Source organism: Balearica regulorum, chromosome 7, assembly GCF_011004875.1.
Source record: "Balearica regulorum gibbericeps isolate bBalReg1 chromosome 7, bBalReg1.pri, whole genome shotgun sequence".
NCBI classification, from domain to species: Eukaryota; Metazoa; Chordata; class Aves; order Gruiformes; family Gruidae; genus Balearica; species Balearica regulorum.
The window spans coordinates 19,435,903-19,453,055 of NC_046190.1; the positions used below are offsets into that span (position 1 = coordinate 19,435,903).

At 41.1% G+C, this 17,153-nt stretch overlaps 2 protein-coding genes across 12 annotated transcripts in view; one reads left to right on the top strand and one right to left on the bottom strand.

Moving 5' to 3' along the window:
- The window catches only part of SLC16A12 (solute carrier family 16 member 12), a 38,519-nt gene extending 29,107 nt beyond the window's left edge, over positions 1-9,412 (top strand). For 10 of the 11 annotated variants that reach the window (XM_075758300.1, XM_075758299.1, XM_075758294.1 and 7 more), the window contains 4 exons: positions 15-158; positions 2,558-3,149; positions 4,247-4,506; positions 5,604-9,412. In XM_075758300.1, coding sequence (XP_075614415.1) covers positions 15-158; positions 2,558-3,149; positions 4,247-4,506; positions 5,604-5,866 — 1,259 coding nt within the window. In that variant the 3' untranslated portion in view covers positions 5,867-9,412. Of the gene's footprint in view, positions 1-14; positions 159-2,557; positions 3,150-4,246; positions 4,507-4,862; positions 5,572-5,603 lie in introns of those variants that run through there. The other variant, XM_075758303.1, reaches the window with a different exon arrangement.
- Positions 9,413-11,169: 1,757 nt separating this feature from the next.
- Positions 11,170-14,748, bottom strand: LOC104637295 (interferon-induced protein with tetratricopeptide repeats 5). Its single transcript, XM_075758304.1, has 2 exons — positions 14,618-14,748; positions 11,170-13,148 (listed from the first exon to the last, which is right to left on the bottom strand). The coding sequence occupies exons 1-2, from the start codon at positions 14,620-14,622 to the stop codon at positions 11,711-11,713; spliced, it is 1,443 nt and encodes a 480-aa protein (XP_075614419.1). The 5' UTR covers positions 14,623-14,748; the 3' UTR covers positions 11,170-11,710.
- Positions 14,749-17,153: the final 2,405 nt, after the last annotated feature.

Sequence of the window (17,153 nt, forward strand, 5' to 3'; positions counted from 1 at the left end):
TTGTTTCTTTGAAGCCCCACTTGGGAGTTTAATCAGTAATCATGTATCCTGCCAAGTTGGTATCATGCTAGGAGGCCTGCTTGCATCTACTGGGCTAATTTTGAGTTCATTCGCCACCAGCCTGGAACATCTCTACTTATCATTAGGAGTCCTTACAGGTAGGAGGCATTGAGCCCCTTTGTTCCTGCCAGGAAAACAGCACAGGAATGTTAAAAATTATGGTCTTTCCTTTCAAGAGGGATGATCTCTTCCCCCTGTCATATTGCCACCACACTGGTCTATAGTGATACTCAGACCTGTCCCCTTCATTGTAAAAGAGAGGCTTTGGCTGCTCCTGTGAGGGCTTCAGTACTCGGTGACTCTCAGACAGCCCAAACGCAGCGTGTTGCAAAAGCGACTCTAACTTCTGCTAGAGAGAGCACTATGGATAATGTTCTGAAATTACGGGAGGTGAGGAAGGACTCCTGTTGCAGGTGATACACAAAGATGTTTCCTTTTTGCCTGTGATTTGGGAGGAGTTTGTTATGGTGGGATTTCTAGACTGCCTGAAAATATTTGCATATTAAAAAAAAATAAAATTAAAAGAGTAAGTGGGCAGAGGAGCACTGGGTGAATACCTGGTGCCTCAGCCGTGCACCTCATTTTTGTCTGCATTACATTCCATTTGAAAAGCAAACAAATTGTTGGTTGGTAGTGTTGCTGTAGCAGCTCTTCCTTTTGCGTTCAGGTATGGTGGTTACAAATTCCTTTGCTCTGTCTTGTCTCCCCGTGTTTGCTCTGCACAGAGGAACTTGAGAGGTGCCCATGGTCACACTGACATTCCTTCCTCATTAATACTGACCTGGTAGCCACGGTGATATAAGCCCTTGTGCTTGGTCCCCTGCTGTTTAGTAACAAGTTGGTGGAATTACTGCAGTTCACATGCCAACAGCTTATTTGTTTAAAAAAAAAATAAAATCCTTATTTTAGTGAATGTCACTGCTGTATTACAATGTTAATCTTTGACAAATGTGTTCATAACAAATAAAAAGGCTCCTTGTAACGTGAGGGACTGTGCCACATACCATGCTAATGCCACTGAGGCTTCCTTAGAAAGAACTGCTGTGAATATTGAGGTGGAAAAGCAATTGCATGTTGTACATAGAGTTGTAAAGAGCCAATTCTACAAGCAGTGAGCTTCTAGTCTGTGGGACTGATTAATGGCGAGGTGAGCTGTTGGTAAAGGTTAGAGGTGGTGCCCCAACCTGGACAGGAGGTGGGAGCACAACTGGTGAAGATCTAAATCCATAAAAGCTGCAGGACTTGAAACTGTGAGGAGTGAAACAGGTGGGATGGGGGAGTGGCAATAAGTAGCAGAGTTCCTTCTAAGAGGAATGAAAATGTTTTCAGCCCCAAAGTTTGGATTTCCACTTTTCACAGGACACTTATTGGCTTTTTTGGGACTTATTTCCCCCTGCCAACTCACTAAAAAATAAATGGTGTGTACACCAAATGCAGCATGGTTTTCACAGCTCTCGAGTGATGATGTCTAGCTCAGGGCTGCTCCTCCGGCTCTGCTGCCCACACAGGTCCAGCCCCAGCTCTCTGCCCTGCTCCTCCCCTTGCCTGCCGAGGGGTGCCAGAGCGGGCACCTGCCGCCCGGAGCCCTTCTAATCCAGTTATCCCCTCCTGGCAGGCTTAGTGCCCGCCCGGCACAGCGCAGCCTGTGAGCAGGATGTGGCACGCTGGTTACTTCCCCTGTTGGCAAGTTCTGCCAAAGGCAGTGGGGACCGTTTTACCCTCAATGTAGGGCATGCTCCAAAACCCTAGGCAGGAACTAATTTCTGCAGCGGATTCAGAACTATATGTTTTAGTGTTAGGGCATTTGATGATTAAATTCTGCTCTCTGGTTCTGCAGCAGAGACCACAATCTTTTTCCCAGTCCAAGAGATGGATCTTGGTTCGTTTACTAAATTGGACATGGCTTTGTTTTCGGAGGCTTTCCCTCCTCTTGTAGACGGCAATTTAAAATGGTCAGGACTCCACACAGCTGCTGCGTGGAGTTCGTTTAGCTGACTAAAAAGGGTTTATTGTAGAATATTAGTAACAGAGACAGACTCTTTGTACTGTGTTTCAGAGACCTGAAAATTAATGTTCAGGGTTGCAACAGACCGAGACACAAAGTGGTGCCTCATCAGAACAGCGTGCCCAGTGCCAGCATCTGCACAGACCCCAGGGCAAGACCTCATCTTGTATCCAGGAGAGGCTGACACACTATTTCTCTGATGTTTATTGATCGTCCTTGTTCTTGTTATTAAGTGAACACCATCACTTCTTCCTGAGCCTTGTTATCATGGATTAATGGTGATCCGTTAGGTTTGTCAAGTCAGTGACCCTGACAGTGGAAGAAAGGAGTCATCCTGGTTTCTCTTCACACTGTGACTGAGCTGCATGATACAGAATCAGAAAAAGCTTCCTATTTATTTATGCTAATGAAAGTAGGTTATGTGGTTTAATTTAATGTGTTCCATATGTCATGCTCAGTATTAAGCCATCTGCACTGTGCTTTCTCTTCTAGGACTTGGGTTTGCACTCTGTTATTCTCCAGCCATCGCGATGGTGGGCAAATACTTCAACAAAAGAAAAGCGCTGGCGTATGGAATAGCCATGTCAGGAAGTGGAATCGGTACCTTCATCCTGGCCCCCGTGGTCCAGCTCTTAATCGAGCAGTTTTCCTGGCGTGGAGCTTTACTCATCCTGGGAGGTTTTGTTTTAAACCTCTGTGTCTGTGGCGCTTTGATGCGGCCTATTGCTCTTAAGGAGGACCGTAAAACTGCTCCTGAGTTTCTTGAACAGGATTATGTCTCTGAAGCACAGAAACGAGACTTAAAGCGAATGTCCATCTGTTCACCTTTAATCAAAGTGTGGTCTCATGAATATTTATGCTACTGTTCATGGAAGGAATATGACTTTTTATTGATGCCAGGCTTCATGATGCTGGCAGTGTCAGTTTTATTTATGGCATATGGCTGTAGCCCTCTCTTTGTCTACCTAGTGCCTTATGCTTTGAGTGTCGGAGTGAGTCATCACCAGGCTGCCTTCCTCATGTCCATACTCGGTGTCATAGACATCATTGGTAATATCACCTTTGGATGGCTAACAGACAGAAGGTAATGGCTTACAGCTAAGCAAGTGTAAGCTTTAGCTGGTGGGAAGCTGGATGCAAGTGAGGTGTAATACATATAAAAGTTAACATTAGGGACTTTTTCTGTAGGATGCGCAACTTTAAAAAAACAAACCACACAGTCTAACTTTCAGAAATGCTTACTATTTAATGTCTTTTGTCTCTTCTGAGTTTGCTCAATTTGGCTGGTTTAATTTCTTTTTTCCTGAAGAAATGATGTGTTTGTGCAAAGCTCTTGCATTTGACAGTGGAAATGTAACCCATTGCCTGAGGTATGTTGAGTATGATCCTCTATGTACCTATTTTCTAGAGGATTTCACTCCAGTTCCTCTGCCTTTCCATCTCTTTTGTGCTGCCAGGGAGGCACAGAAGTCATGGGAAAGGGTCAAGGGGCTGGCCCAACACTGTCAGGTATATACTCAGAAGAACTGACCTAAAATTGTTATACATTTTCCAGTATGTGAGAACTCACTATGTTTTACTAACTTGGCTCACTCCAAATATCTGTATGCAGCCTCTGTAACGTCAGTAGAGACTGGCTAAATTAAGAAGGTTTTTGATTCTAAAGGATGCGTTCTTTATGTATATTCAGTTTGTGGGAAAAATCAAATACTGGTTTTGTGGGGCAGGGAGAAAGGGAATTGCCATCTCACTTAGCTCACACTAACCCCAGTGTTTAAGGGCTGATGTGAAGGATGACAGCTGAGAGGTATACTGTAATATTTTTGCGTAATACTGGGAGCACCTCGCTGAGCTGGGATGTAAAGCCTGATGGAATCCTGCTTTGAACATTGAAACTTCAGAAGGCTGCAAAATCCTGGCTACGGAGCGGCTTCCCTCACTAGAGGCAGCGAGAAGAACACGGCAGGCAGCATGGGCTGCTGCTTACCAGATGTTTCTGCAGCTGTAGGTGGGCAGCTTTCCCTACCTCGGCTCGTCAGAGTTGAGCTTTACATCTTGAAGACTGTGTAAGAAAATTTGAGCTATATAAAAGAGGGAGAGAGACTGAAGTGCTGCGTGCCAGGGCATAGAAACTGAGATGCTACATCCAGTGATAATCTTTTCCTGTTTTGAAATCTGCAGGTGTCTGAAGAAGCACCGGCACTTTTGCTACCTCTTTGCTGTGGGAATGGATGGCCTCTGTTGTCTTTTCCTGCCAGTTCTCCAAAACTTCCCCTTGCTTGTGCCTTTCTCATTTACCTTTGGCTACTTCGATGGAGCCTATGTAACGCTGATCCCTGTCGTGACGGCAGATGTAGTGGGAACTTCTTCCTTATCATCAGCACTGGGTGTCGTGTATTTTCTGCATGCCATACCATATCTAGTTAGCCCGCCTGTTGCAGGTCAGTTCACAAATGACTTTTCTAGAATCTTATCATTACTCCGAATTTACCTATTGGTGTGATGTAAAAGGAGAGGAAGGACAGCAAATGCGCACTGAATGTGGAGGTAGCGCCTGGGCAGGGAAATAACACACTTAGACCTTCATAAGGCTCTAGATCCCACTTAAGCCCCATCTTGGTGGGATGATGTCTACGTATAAAGCGAGTTGAAATTTAAAAACCAAAACAGTATGGAATGGGAGCTGTTACATCACCACTTCATGTAGTTCAGAAATTGTGCAAGTAGAAGGAACAAAAGATTCACTCTGAAATTACACAATTTTGAAAACGTAACCTAAAGAGAGTTTCATTCCAAGGTTGGTTTTTGTGCGGAGGGCTTGATCTTTTCATCTCCAGACTGCTTTGAACAGGTGGGTGAGTCAGCTTTACCACTATTTGGTCACAGGCTCATCACTGTAATAGCTAACCATCATTTTCCCCATCAGTTCTATTAGAGTGAAGTAAGGATGAGAGCTGTACTCCTACTATTCTTTAGAAAGAACTCGATACAGATTTGAATGATGTGGAAGGACAGAGATCTTTTCTCAAATGGCCATGTATATATGTCTTGCTTATTTTGTCTGCTGTTCACATCAATTCCCAATTAATCTCTGCTTCTGAAGCTTTTAATTAAATTTTCCATAGCTAAAATATTGCAAAATGGAATTATTTGAAGTGCTGCCTCGGGCATAGCTCACTAGTTGTTTCTGTATGAGGATCTCATGCACACAGTATTTAATCCCAGGGCTCTTTAAGCATGTCTAAAGACTTCCAGTGAAATCCATGCAGTTCAAAGATGTTTATTTGGTATTGTGCTAATGACTGCTGTGCCTTTTATCATGGGTTTGACCTCTAAACAAAAGCCCATAAAAATCTTATCTACCTGCTGAGGACAAATCCCTCCCTGCCCCGGGAGGTAAAAGTATAGTGACGGCAATGTAAACCCATATTTATATGTAATAACGCCAGAAGTTTATAAAACTCCTGTTGATCACAGGATTTGTAAATTATCAGAATTTTGGTGAGCCTTTAAAAACCCATGATTTGTTTTCCTACAGGCTGGCTTGTGGACACAACTGGCAGCTATACTGCATCGTTCCTCTTGTGTGGATTTTCTATGATATTTAGTTCAACGTTACTGTGCTTTGCAAGACTAGCAAAGAAAATCAAAAGAACACATTTGCAGTCACTCAGCAATGATACTGGCACCAAACAGCACATCTGGACAAATGGAGCAATAGCTTATTCTGTCACAGCAGAATTAGACCAAAAGGATATTGAATTTTTGGCTGTGGATACAAACAGCTACAGCAACAGATGACAAGTGCTGTTCGGGATTCAGCACTGCACAGCCGTGACTGAGACGGAAGTGGCTTTGTAGTGTTACGCTGTTGAAGATACTACTCCTATGAAATAAGGCATCTCTCAATTAGATTTTTCTGTTGTGTTTTAGTTGGCTAAAATCTACGCACAGCAACAGCAATGTCAGGTTAATGCAGTAACAGAAGAAAGCCAGACTGAAAATAGAGTTTGTAGATACAAATGTTCACAGATTTATTTGAAAGGCAGTATGTCGATTGCGTAGGTAATCTCAAAGATGATAATTGGCTATAATCAAAAGAAAACGATAAAGTAATCAGTTACTAAAACTGAACAATAGAGTTTAAATTATTTAAAAAATGGTATTAATGAAATAAGCTTTTTGGTGTTCTGGTCTATTATGTTTCAATGGAATAATCACACACACCACCAAAAAACCTTCACAACTATCAGTCTGCGGTCTGCATTAAACTCTAACTTTCGAATGCCAAAGCCTTTTTTTTTTTTTTTTAATCTGGCAGGAAACTCTGATTTATGATGAAAGAATCTCTGGAGCAGCTTTAATTTTTACAGTGTGCCTGAATTTTGTACATAAGTTGCAATTTTATGTCAAATATGGTTTTAGACCTACTTTCCCAAGCACCTTACAGCAAAATTTTGAGGTGGTTGCTGCTTTCTTTTTTCTCCTGGTTATCTTTAAAGCTTGAATTTCTAAACATTGACATTCCAGGTATGATCCTCCAGCTGATCTTTGTCTGGGAGGGTGGAAGAGGTGCTGGGGTTCCTCTACTATCTGAAGAGGAGTAAATCTGTGCCAGACTAGGCATGCTGATAGACAAACTTGCTTTAGCTGCATTAGTTGGAAGAAGCCCAAAGGTGGCCCAGGAGACCAGAGGAGAGGCTCATGTTATTCCAAATACAGAAGCCTCTTCCTCCTGTAAAATCAGCTGTAGAAAAAATTTAGAGTCCGTGCAAGTAGATGACTGAGAAACTGCTCAGTCCACAGGCTGTTAGTAAAGAGGAATGTTGGCAAAGTTGCTTCTGCTTATTCCAGTGGCAAGTCTGTCTCTTCTTAGAGCCAGGAGCTGCATCTTCAGATGATGCAAATTACTCGTTTGTGCCAACTGAAGAGCTTGTCCTGGATGGCCAGAACACAACAGCTGGGATTTGCCAATGGTTTCATGCTACTTGTGTGAGGAATATACTACAGCTGCCTGCTTCATGGGAACTATAGACTCAATGTAGTTCTATGGGGTAAAATTACTGATGTGATGATTTAATAAATAACGGGATAATTCTACATTTCCAGAGTGAAACTGTGTCAGGGATGGAGGAACTTCACATTCTGCAATGCAAATCACTTCTGTGTTTTGATGCTGTATAAAGCTGCATTCTGTTCATTAGCAAATTGATCAGAGTCTAAAGAACTGTTATCGATGCTGAACTAGTAGTTTTGTTAATCATCTGCAGTGTATTCAGTGATTACTCATGGTGCCCTATTCCAGTCTGTGCCTCAGAAGGGAAAGCAAAATAGACTGATATTCACAAATTTGATTTAGATCAAGAGTACAGCCATAGTGGTATAATGCATTTTTTAATATATATGAATAGTATGTATATCAAGTAGTTCTATTACTCATGCATATTTCAAATATAACATATTAAAATTGTTTGACTTCAGTTGTCTGCGCTCAAACAAAGCATTTCTCACTGCTCTGCTTCACAAGCGTGGTCAGAGCCAGTAGCATGACTTACATGCATAGACCACAGATTAAAAGATGGGAAAGCAAAACTGCTTAAAACTAATGCCATTGCCTTTTTTTCAGCTCTGCATGGCAATTGAGTCCTGGGCCCTAATTTTGATTTTTAACATATGGTCATAAAAAAAGACAAAAATTATCCATGAGTATTTCTTAATGAGTTAGGAAAAATATGCATATTTGGGAGGAAAAAAAAATTGGCTTTATTAATTAGTAGTGATGAAGATATTGTTTTAACTTTTAATGCTAAAAGTTTATATCAAAAAGTAGGGAATATGTGATCTACAAAGAAGATAAGCTATTCCAACAAGTTATAAATTACCACTGTCATTTACTTTAGAAAAATGTAATTAGTTTTTTTACACATCATGACACGTCAGCAGTTGTTCGTGCCAGAACTGCATATTATAAAAGCCTATTGGAATAATACTATATGCATTTTATCCTAGTAAACAATACTGTGTAATACATTATTAGCATTTTTGAATTTTCTTTATTTTGAGATATTTTTCATAGGCTTTTGTTTTGTGTTTAACTTACAATTAAGGCAGTATTTCTTGTTTTAAGTATCTAATTCAGCAGAAAACTTTCAACTGGTTTTATACACAGACCTTTTGTAGAAAATGATAGAATTATTTCAGGATTTTCTAACACTGTTTCTGCTCTGAATTAAGCCAATGGACAAAAGCTTATATACCAGAATGATGCTTTCTATTCATAAAACACATTGTGAAATATCAGCCTGTCATGAATCCCCCTTGCTCAAAAACAGAAGGAAGGAAGCATCACAAGAATTGACCTGCAAGTCGAAGAAATGGGAATACAATCCAGGTTCTCAAAGCCAAACTTTTACCCACTGGTCCACACAACCCAAACTGAACGCTCATCTTCATCCTGCCATGCGAAATGTTTCAGGCAGCACATTATTGAAGTCTCTGGATAATACCATTTAAAAAAATATATTTATGTATCTGCAACGTTTTTTTCAGAGATGATAATATTCAGGCTGCTCTCCACAGAGGATATTTTCCGGCAAGGCACGGTGCAGCAGTAAGCAGAGATACCTGGGCTAGCTGTGAACAATTTCCCCGGCTAACGCTGCATGTTCCTACCAGCTCTGTTGAGCACTGATGGATAAGAGCTTGGATGGAGCGCTGCACCGCTGAGCCTGTCTGGCTTCTCGGGACAGCGTAGTCTGACTTGGCTGGGGCAATGTCTGTCCAAGACAAAACCATATGGATCCTACCTCAGATGAATCCTGCCTGGGATAACACTCTATTCCGTGCAGTGAATGGGAATTCAGTGTGAGTGAAACAGCTTACAACTGCCGAAGTTATCCCATCTGTTTCCATTCCATAAGGTTTGAAATGGGGGAAATACTAATTCTTTTGAAATTACTTATGTCCTAGTGAGAATTTCTATCAGATCAGCTCTGGAACATTTAACAAATTGTACCTTGAAAAATTGTGTGAAACAGCATTGGAGAAGTAAAGTACCTTCTGTAGAAAAATAACTGTTGTTTTCAGGAAAAAAAGAGAAAATGTTGAGCCTGAAACATTTCTGCATGCTTAGATGATAATTTATCTCCTGAAAAACAAAAGTTGTCTGTGCTACTATACGGTGAATATATTTTATGTTGCCACAACAATTCCTTATTTGCTTTCTGAAGTGTTACAAATTTATGTGAGAAAGAAGACCTTAAGTTAAGCTGTAACAGTACTTCACGGTCAGCATAACAAAGTCCTTAGTTGAGATCGCCTCAATAAATAGTACTTTCTTCTAAGTGACTATTCTGGTGTATTCCAGTAGAGTTTTCTGTATAATTTAGAAGGTGCTTTTGATTCATAAATGAATACTTCCTGAAGGGTCATCTTCACTCCTTTTTTCCACTGCGCCGTTAGTGTAGGCCCCAGTGATGTGTTCATACTTGGGAGCAAACTGAGCGGGGTCCAGCTTCTGTGTGGTTCTGGTTTCGTCCATTACATGCTGCAAAATGCGCGTTTTGTTTTGCTCAGGCTCAGGCTCTTCCCTGCGCCGCCACGCCAGGCAATGCAGCAGCACCACCCTGTGGGAAATAACATTTCTCCTCATTTACAAGACTAGGCAAGAACTGGAAGGCAGTGTTTGCACACAGCGTCCCCGGGTAGTACTGCGGTCCAGTGCAATCCTCCACAGCCTGAAGAAGGTAAAGCACGGTGAATAGATGTCTTGCATCACTACGCCTCACAGTGAATTTCTTTGCTGTGGTGAAGATTGACCTGCTCTGACTCTTCATAAAAGTTCAGGCTCACGTTTTTTCTCAAAATCCTTTACTGCTGCTCCTTATTTCTCTAAGATCCATTTTCCACGAGAGAGGCAGGAGAGGCCCTGGTGGCAGGGTGTGTCACCATGGCTTCCTGACTTCAAGCCTAATGTGGTTCCTTTCAGGAGTGGTGTGTCAGTCCTGCTCGCAGCCCTTCCTATTCTCGTCCCTCCCCACTCTTTCCATAGTGGGTAGAGTCACCTTTGTAAGAGAAAAGCTGGCGAGTGGCTGGAAAACAAGGATGGATTTTGCCCCAGCCCTTTCTTAGGAAGAAGGTGTGGTTGTATGATGTACCCTGTTAAGCTCCTGATTGCTGTTGCTTGTATTAAGAAAGATTTTTGTTGAGGAACTGCTGGGAGGGGAGAGGTTTCTTGATGTTTCAGTATTATTTTACACTCCTTCAGGCCTGCCATCCTATCTGTACATGGGACAGCTGTTTTTGGGGCAGGAATGCTCCAGGATGCCTGGAAACAAAAGTCTGCATCCTTCTTGATGGGCTCTGTCACCAGTTTGCTTCATTCTGTGCTACTAGCTAGGGCTCAGAAGTGTTTTGGAAGTACAGCATTAGTTTTCCCTGAGCACCATGATCTATTATAGACTATCACGGACTTGATGATCTTTTCCAACCAAAATGATTCTATGATTATACCAAGGTATGATAGTGTGGAATTAGGTCAGTCTGTTGTAAAGAATACTGACTTTTAGTTGGATATCTGAAAACAATCACCTCCACCACACCTTCTCTCTGTCCTTTCAGACCTTTCTTCCTTTTACATAGACGCTGTGGGCACCCACCCCTTCTCCCACCAGCCCTCTGCATTCTGCTGCCCTGTTCTCCAGTGCTCATGCAACTCTTTGCTCTAGCTGCGCTGCACGCAGCTAGAGCATCTTTCTTGTGTGTGCTTTCTATCCCTGGCTTGTTTCACAAGCATGGCCACAGATAGCCATCTCTCTGGCATCTCAAAGACTGCCTTTTCTTTCTCTCCAGACGTTTGCTGTAGCAGTTCCTGAGAGTGCAGTTTTGGGTAAACTAGACGGATGTTGTTTTGTGCACAGTTTAATTCTCTGGTGCAACACCTCTGAAGCCAGACTTGCTGAGAGTTTGGGAAAATAAATGAGGCCATCTCCCGACCCTTGCATATCCTGCCAAAACTTTATCCCTATTACTTTTTCAAATGGCCATTTCCCTTTCCTTCATCTATTAACACAAGGATTCATCAGCAGAGGTACCAGAAGCAACAGTTGATGGATGTAATGCTCTTTAATAGTTCACAACAATAATACATATTTTGTAAGCTTTCCAGTGAAGTAGCCAAACAGTAGTTGTTTTTCATAGTTAAACAACATAGAAGTTAGTAAACAGAACAAATCTTCAACAAAAGTTTCTTCTAAACACTAAAAAAGACATTTTTAAAATATTTGAAAAAGCATCAGAAATTCCATGTGTGTACAAGCATGCCTTTCAAGTACTTAGGAAAAATACTACAATAGAATTCCCTTATCTTTTTCTCAGTAGAAGGTAAGATCTGATTTCCAGCTTAGAAGTTCTGTGTTTTACAGATAGTCACTTAAACACAACCTTTATACCAACGTTAGCGTTGAAGACTAAGATAGCTCGGCTATTATTTAATCTTTCCAAGCATGCTTTCTGGTGAATGAACAAACAAATGTTTCATCCGGTTATAACTTCAACCTTAAAAAAAAAAAAGAATAAAGTTTAGACAGTCTATTGAAATGTCCTTGGGCTTGGGTTTTGTTTTGATGTGAAGGATTTTTGGGAGCTTTAGCTTGAGATGGAAAGCCTTAGCTCACATAATGCACTCAGATAATTCTCATTGTCAGGAGACAATGCAAGGGCTGTCTCGTAGCACTCAATTGCTTCATGTTTCTCACCACTTAGACTGTGAATGAGTCCAAGTGTACCAAAATCTGCTGCATCTCCTAAACCTCTCTGAATTCTCCGTTCCAACAATTTCTTCAGAGCATCTATGCACTTATTTCTTGCATAAGAATCTTCATCAATTTTCAGCCCTTCTGTGTAATACCTAATAGCTTCAGATTCTGATTTCATATGAAAACACTGAAAATTGCCATAATGGTAGAAGAATTCTTGTTTATCATTATAGGATAGAATATTTATCTGAAATGCTTTCTGAAATCTCTCTTCTGCTTCTTCATACCTCTTCGCTTGTGCATACATTTTTGCTAAGTCAATGTGGGCAGAAAAAAACTTTGTCTTTTGCTCAGTCGCTGTTTCAAAATGAAAAATGGAAAGTTCGATGAGTTCCTCCACTTGGTCTTGAGGTGGATATCTTGTAGTCTTTTTCAACTGGAACAGCTTTGCTCTGTAACAGAGTCCTAGCTGGTGATGCAAAAAGGCAGATTTTGGTGTCACTGCTAGGGCCTTTTTCAAAATCTCCAGTGCCTTGTCCACTTCTCCTTTCCTTCTGTAAAATTTGGCAGCATATCGCAGTAAATAAGGAAGATCAGGAGTTTTCTGCATTGCTTCTTCAATGTATCTCTCCCCTTCATTAACTTTATTGAAGTCCTGAAATTTTAATGCAAGTAATGCCATAACGAAAGTATCCTTTGGATTCAGTTCCACTGCACGCTGCAGGGGCTTGAGGGACTGGCTTACGTCTTCGCATTGTCTGTGAGAAAAATCTTCTAGACGATACATTGCTATCGCATAGCCAGCATTAAATTCTGGATTATTGGGTTCACTCTTCAGAGCATTTTCAAAGCAATTCTTTGCTCTTTTGTAGTATTTTCCCCCAAACTTTAATAATGCCCATCCTTGCTCAGCATAGATCTCTGGAAGCTGAATCTTCCATTGAGCAGTACTTGAAAGCTTTTTGCAGCTGTTTTCCACTTTGCTCACATAGGTCTGAGCTTCTTTGTATCTCTCCATGTAGTAATAGATCCAGGCATAATTTCCCCAGGTAACAAGACTTCTCCTGGCAATTTCATGTGGATGATTTATTTTAATTTCTTCTTCAGCTTTTTGGAGATTCCTCAGGGCTTCCTCATTCATATTCTTTAGATGGCATACATATGATAGTAGATTGTAATTTGTGATGTTGGCTTTCATTAAAAACTCAATCTGATCACCTATTGTTTCCTCTAGGTCATCGAGATCCACATCCTGCTTCTGCAAATCCCATGTAAAATGACATTCTAGTTGCCGCAGGGAGCTCTCCAAGGAATTCTTGGAAATCGTACTAAAAGAAATCAAAGAAAGACTTACTTATACTCCATTTGCTTTTTGCTACTCTTGTTTTTAAACCAGGCATGATGTACTTCAAAAGCGGGCAATACCTCAGCTGGTGCCACTAGTCAACAATACTTCATACAAGACAAAGCTATAGGAAGCCATAGGTCTAAAGAGCCGAATAGTTATTTTACTAATTCTCCTTCCCAGTGTATGAGGGCACCTCTTACATAGCAATAGAGCTGGTGGTCTGGATGTCAAAAAGAGGAGGGCTAGTCGTTATGGTAAAGCTGGCAGACCTCTGGGCCTCAGGAACATATTTCCTCTGCTGGGAATAATTGCTGAAGCCCATCCAAAAGAGGTGATCAAATAAAAAAACTTCTCCCAAAATATAGATAAAGGTTCTGGGACCGTGGGAAGGACACTGGGGAAAGTGACACTGAATGCATGTTTCCCCCCTAACCACCTAACACGGAAGTACTGGAGGAAGGTCAGGAAGAAACGGTATTCAGAAATGCTGTTAATGCATAAGTTTGTCTGACAGACTTCTTTGCCTTTCTCAAATAATCTCCTCTGCCTAACTGATGTTTTTGATTGGTAGTTACAATAGTTCCTGTTTTGAAAGCTCTACGTGAGGTAACTACAGTTCCTCTGGTATGAAGGGGAAGTGAAAGTAAGTTTCTGTTGTTGTCACTATCATCTTGGTAGAAAACTTTGGCTACAGGTAAACACCACGTAACAGAGATTGGCTCCTAAATCACCAGGAATAGCTTGAAGCACTTAGGTAGTCCCATTCAATTCAAAATTAAATGCGTGTTGTTTTTTTCATTGCCTCAGCTGACAACCATGACAATGTCTATGGCTGAAAACAACAGTGAAGAGTAATTAATGAAAAGACATGTGTGGAAAATGAATATTCATGAATGTCACAAAAAGAGGTTTGTGATGCAGATTAAATACAATTTAGCTTAGTCCTAACACATAACTGGTAAATGCAGTTTCCAAAGTTGCCATAAACATCTTGACTTTGCCCTATTTGAGCGTTCGTGCGTGCGCCTCTCTGCATGTGTGTTACCCCCCCTTAAGCATTAAGCTGCAGCCCAGAGCCTGCACTGCCCTGTTTGCTGGTCCTCACAGTAGTAAAGATCAGAAAGTAAATTCTCAAATGCATCGGTGCCAGTCGCTCGTTTGGCTGGGCGCCAGCTACAGCCTGGATTTCATCCCTGAACTGCATGCAGACAGTTTTTCTGACTGTCAGTTCCGTTCACGGAGACTGGCCCTTGTTGGAGAAGCAATAACATTACAATATTCAATAGCATCCTTATTTTATTTTGATCCTTCCTGTAAATATTCTGTAAAATATTTTCTGCTGTTTGGATCCCCAAAGTCCCTCACTGCTTACATTTATGTAAATAATAAGCATTATTTTCCCATGGCATAGCAAAAAAGCATCTTTCAGAGACTGGGTTGCTCACTTACCTCATGGTTTTCCTTCTCTGCTCACTTGTCTTATGGTAGCTTCAAAGCCAAGTGAGTGCTGCTCACTGTTGTTACGACTTCCCTTTTATGCGTTCTAGCCCTCATGTGATCTGTGAGGAGTTTAACGGGAACCAGAAACTGAAAGTTCAGCTTATGCCTGAATCTGCAGAAGCTGAAACAACCGCGAGCAGGGTAATAGAAACTTCTGAGTCACTGAGCTGGCTCCATGCCATGCATTTTCAGCCTGGCTCCATGCCATGCATTACATTATGTTGTGGAGAATGTGGCTCCTAACAGCTCCCGCCGTTTACTTTGTTCAAATCCAGAGGCATCTATGATAAGGACAATATTTCAGGCTAGTATAGGCTGACCTGGCCATCATGCCGTCATGGTTTACCTGTAGCTGAGCCCCAGGAGGTCACTTGCTCGCTGCCCCCTGGCAGGATGGGGAGGAGAATCAGAGAAAAAGGTAAAACTCGTGGGTTGGGATAAGGATGGCTTCCTGGGACAGCAAAAGGAGAGGGAAATAACAACAGTACTTAAAATAAACAAAAGGGGTGAGCCACAATGCAGTTTCTCATGCGATGACAGTCAGACCATCCCAGAGCCACGCCGCCCCTCCCCAACTAGCTCTCTTTTGTGCTGAGCATGACGTTGTATGGTATGGAATACCCCCTGGGCCAGTTTGGGTCACCCATCCTGGCTTCTGGTGAAAATAAACTCCATCCTAGCCAAAACCAGGACACATGCATAGGCTCGGGAAGGGTCGTTCCCCCTCCTGCCTCTGCTGATGCATCTTTGCACAAGTTTGCACCAGGCTTTAGGTTTCTGCTTCATTGGTATTGTGTCATCCGCATAACATTCACGTATTATTGCCCTGTGCCTGCACTCCTCTATGTCCCATCCTGCATCTCCACATCGCGAGGTCTCTGCTATTGCACCAGACCTGTATTTCTCTGTGCTATGTCATTGTGTTAGAGTCCTAAATATCTCATCCCAACCTAGAACAACTGCTTATTGGTGCTATGTAAAACTGCAGTTGTACTGTGCAAAGATAAATGAAAGTGAAACAAATTAGATACAGTCAAATAGAGAAATTGCTGGCACAGTTGATTTTAGGGGTAACAAAGAAATCAAAAAAAATGTATCTAACATACATAAATGGCACTATATAAATTCAGATGTAATAATTTTAACCATAATATTGCTATTATTATGGCTTTTTCTGTAAATAAGTATTTTAACTGCATTATTATTCTCTTTGTGTAATAATTAGATCTATTCTAATGATAATTCCTGCATTAGACTTTTTCATTATACTAACAAAAAAATTCTTGTCTTTACTTATCTATATAAGGTTTGCTCTTTACTCATAAACCTGATTCTTAAATTAACATCACAGAACCTGTCTCCATTCTTGAATCCATGCCATTTTAAAATGTGAGAGCATCTTGTTAAGAAATATGTTTAATTGAGTACTGTCTAATGTCCTTCCATAAATAATATCTGTAGAATTTGAGCCTCCCTCCCCTCATTTTTTAAGAATAAGCAAATAAAAGTGCATACAAGGGTGCCTCACGAGGCTTGTCATTGTTCCTGGTATATGACAGTGTCAGCTCCCCTCGTTTTGTGAGGTTTTTAGTGGAGGATGCACAAGGTTCTCCCTCTGTCCTAACAAGCCAGAAAGTCATTTATATCAAACCTCATTATCGCCTCAGAACTGCTGCTGCTGCCATCGTGTACAATCTCTGCAATTAGAGACAAGAATTAACAGTATTCCATTTTTTGTTTATAAATATATATAATAACTGACTGCTTATTTGTATGTTTTCAAGACTTTTAGCTTCTGACTTATAAAATTTTATTTTTCCCTTTCCTCTTCTTTTAAAAACACAACAGAGCAAACAGTATTGCATAGGAGAGCTTCTGGTTTCTACAAGAAGTTGGAGAACCTTAGTACTGCACACATCTCTCATATATAATTTAAATTATTTGTGTGTGTGTTTTTTTTGTTGGAGCTGACGTTTCAGAGCTCAAGACAAAGGTTAGTGCAGCTACTACTCTGAGTAGCATGTAACCTTCTAGCAATCAGGCATTTGATAAGCGGGGAATAGAGGCAGTGAGTTTGGAAGCAAAAAGGATGAGGGTATCTATAGATTCATGTATTTTATTGAAAATAAAGTTTTCAGGTAGTTATACAAATACGTATTTAAAAGGTTTCTGCAAGGCCAACATCAAAGGTAGACACTAATTATTTACTATGCCAGTAAATATCTGGATTTCTTGTCTGTTTCTGTCCCAGGTGTCTGGTTTGCTTGGTACCTAGCTTGGTACATATGGGAAAATGCAGGAATTTTCCTTCTGTAATGTAAAAATTTGCCCTAGTATCCACATTTTTACAAATTTAGTTGCGTCTACATGCTTTGGCTTGACACAAATGCCTATTGAATAAAGCTCTTAAAATAGAGTAAGTGAAATTAAGAGAATAGGTATGCAATGCTTTTCTGCAGCCATCCTTGTAACTTGCTTGGCACAG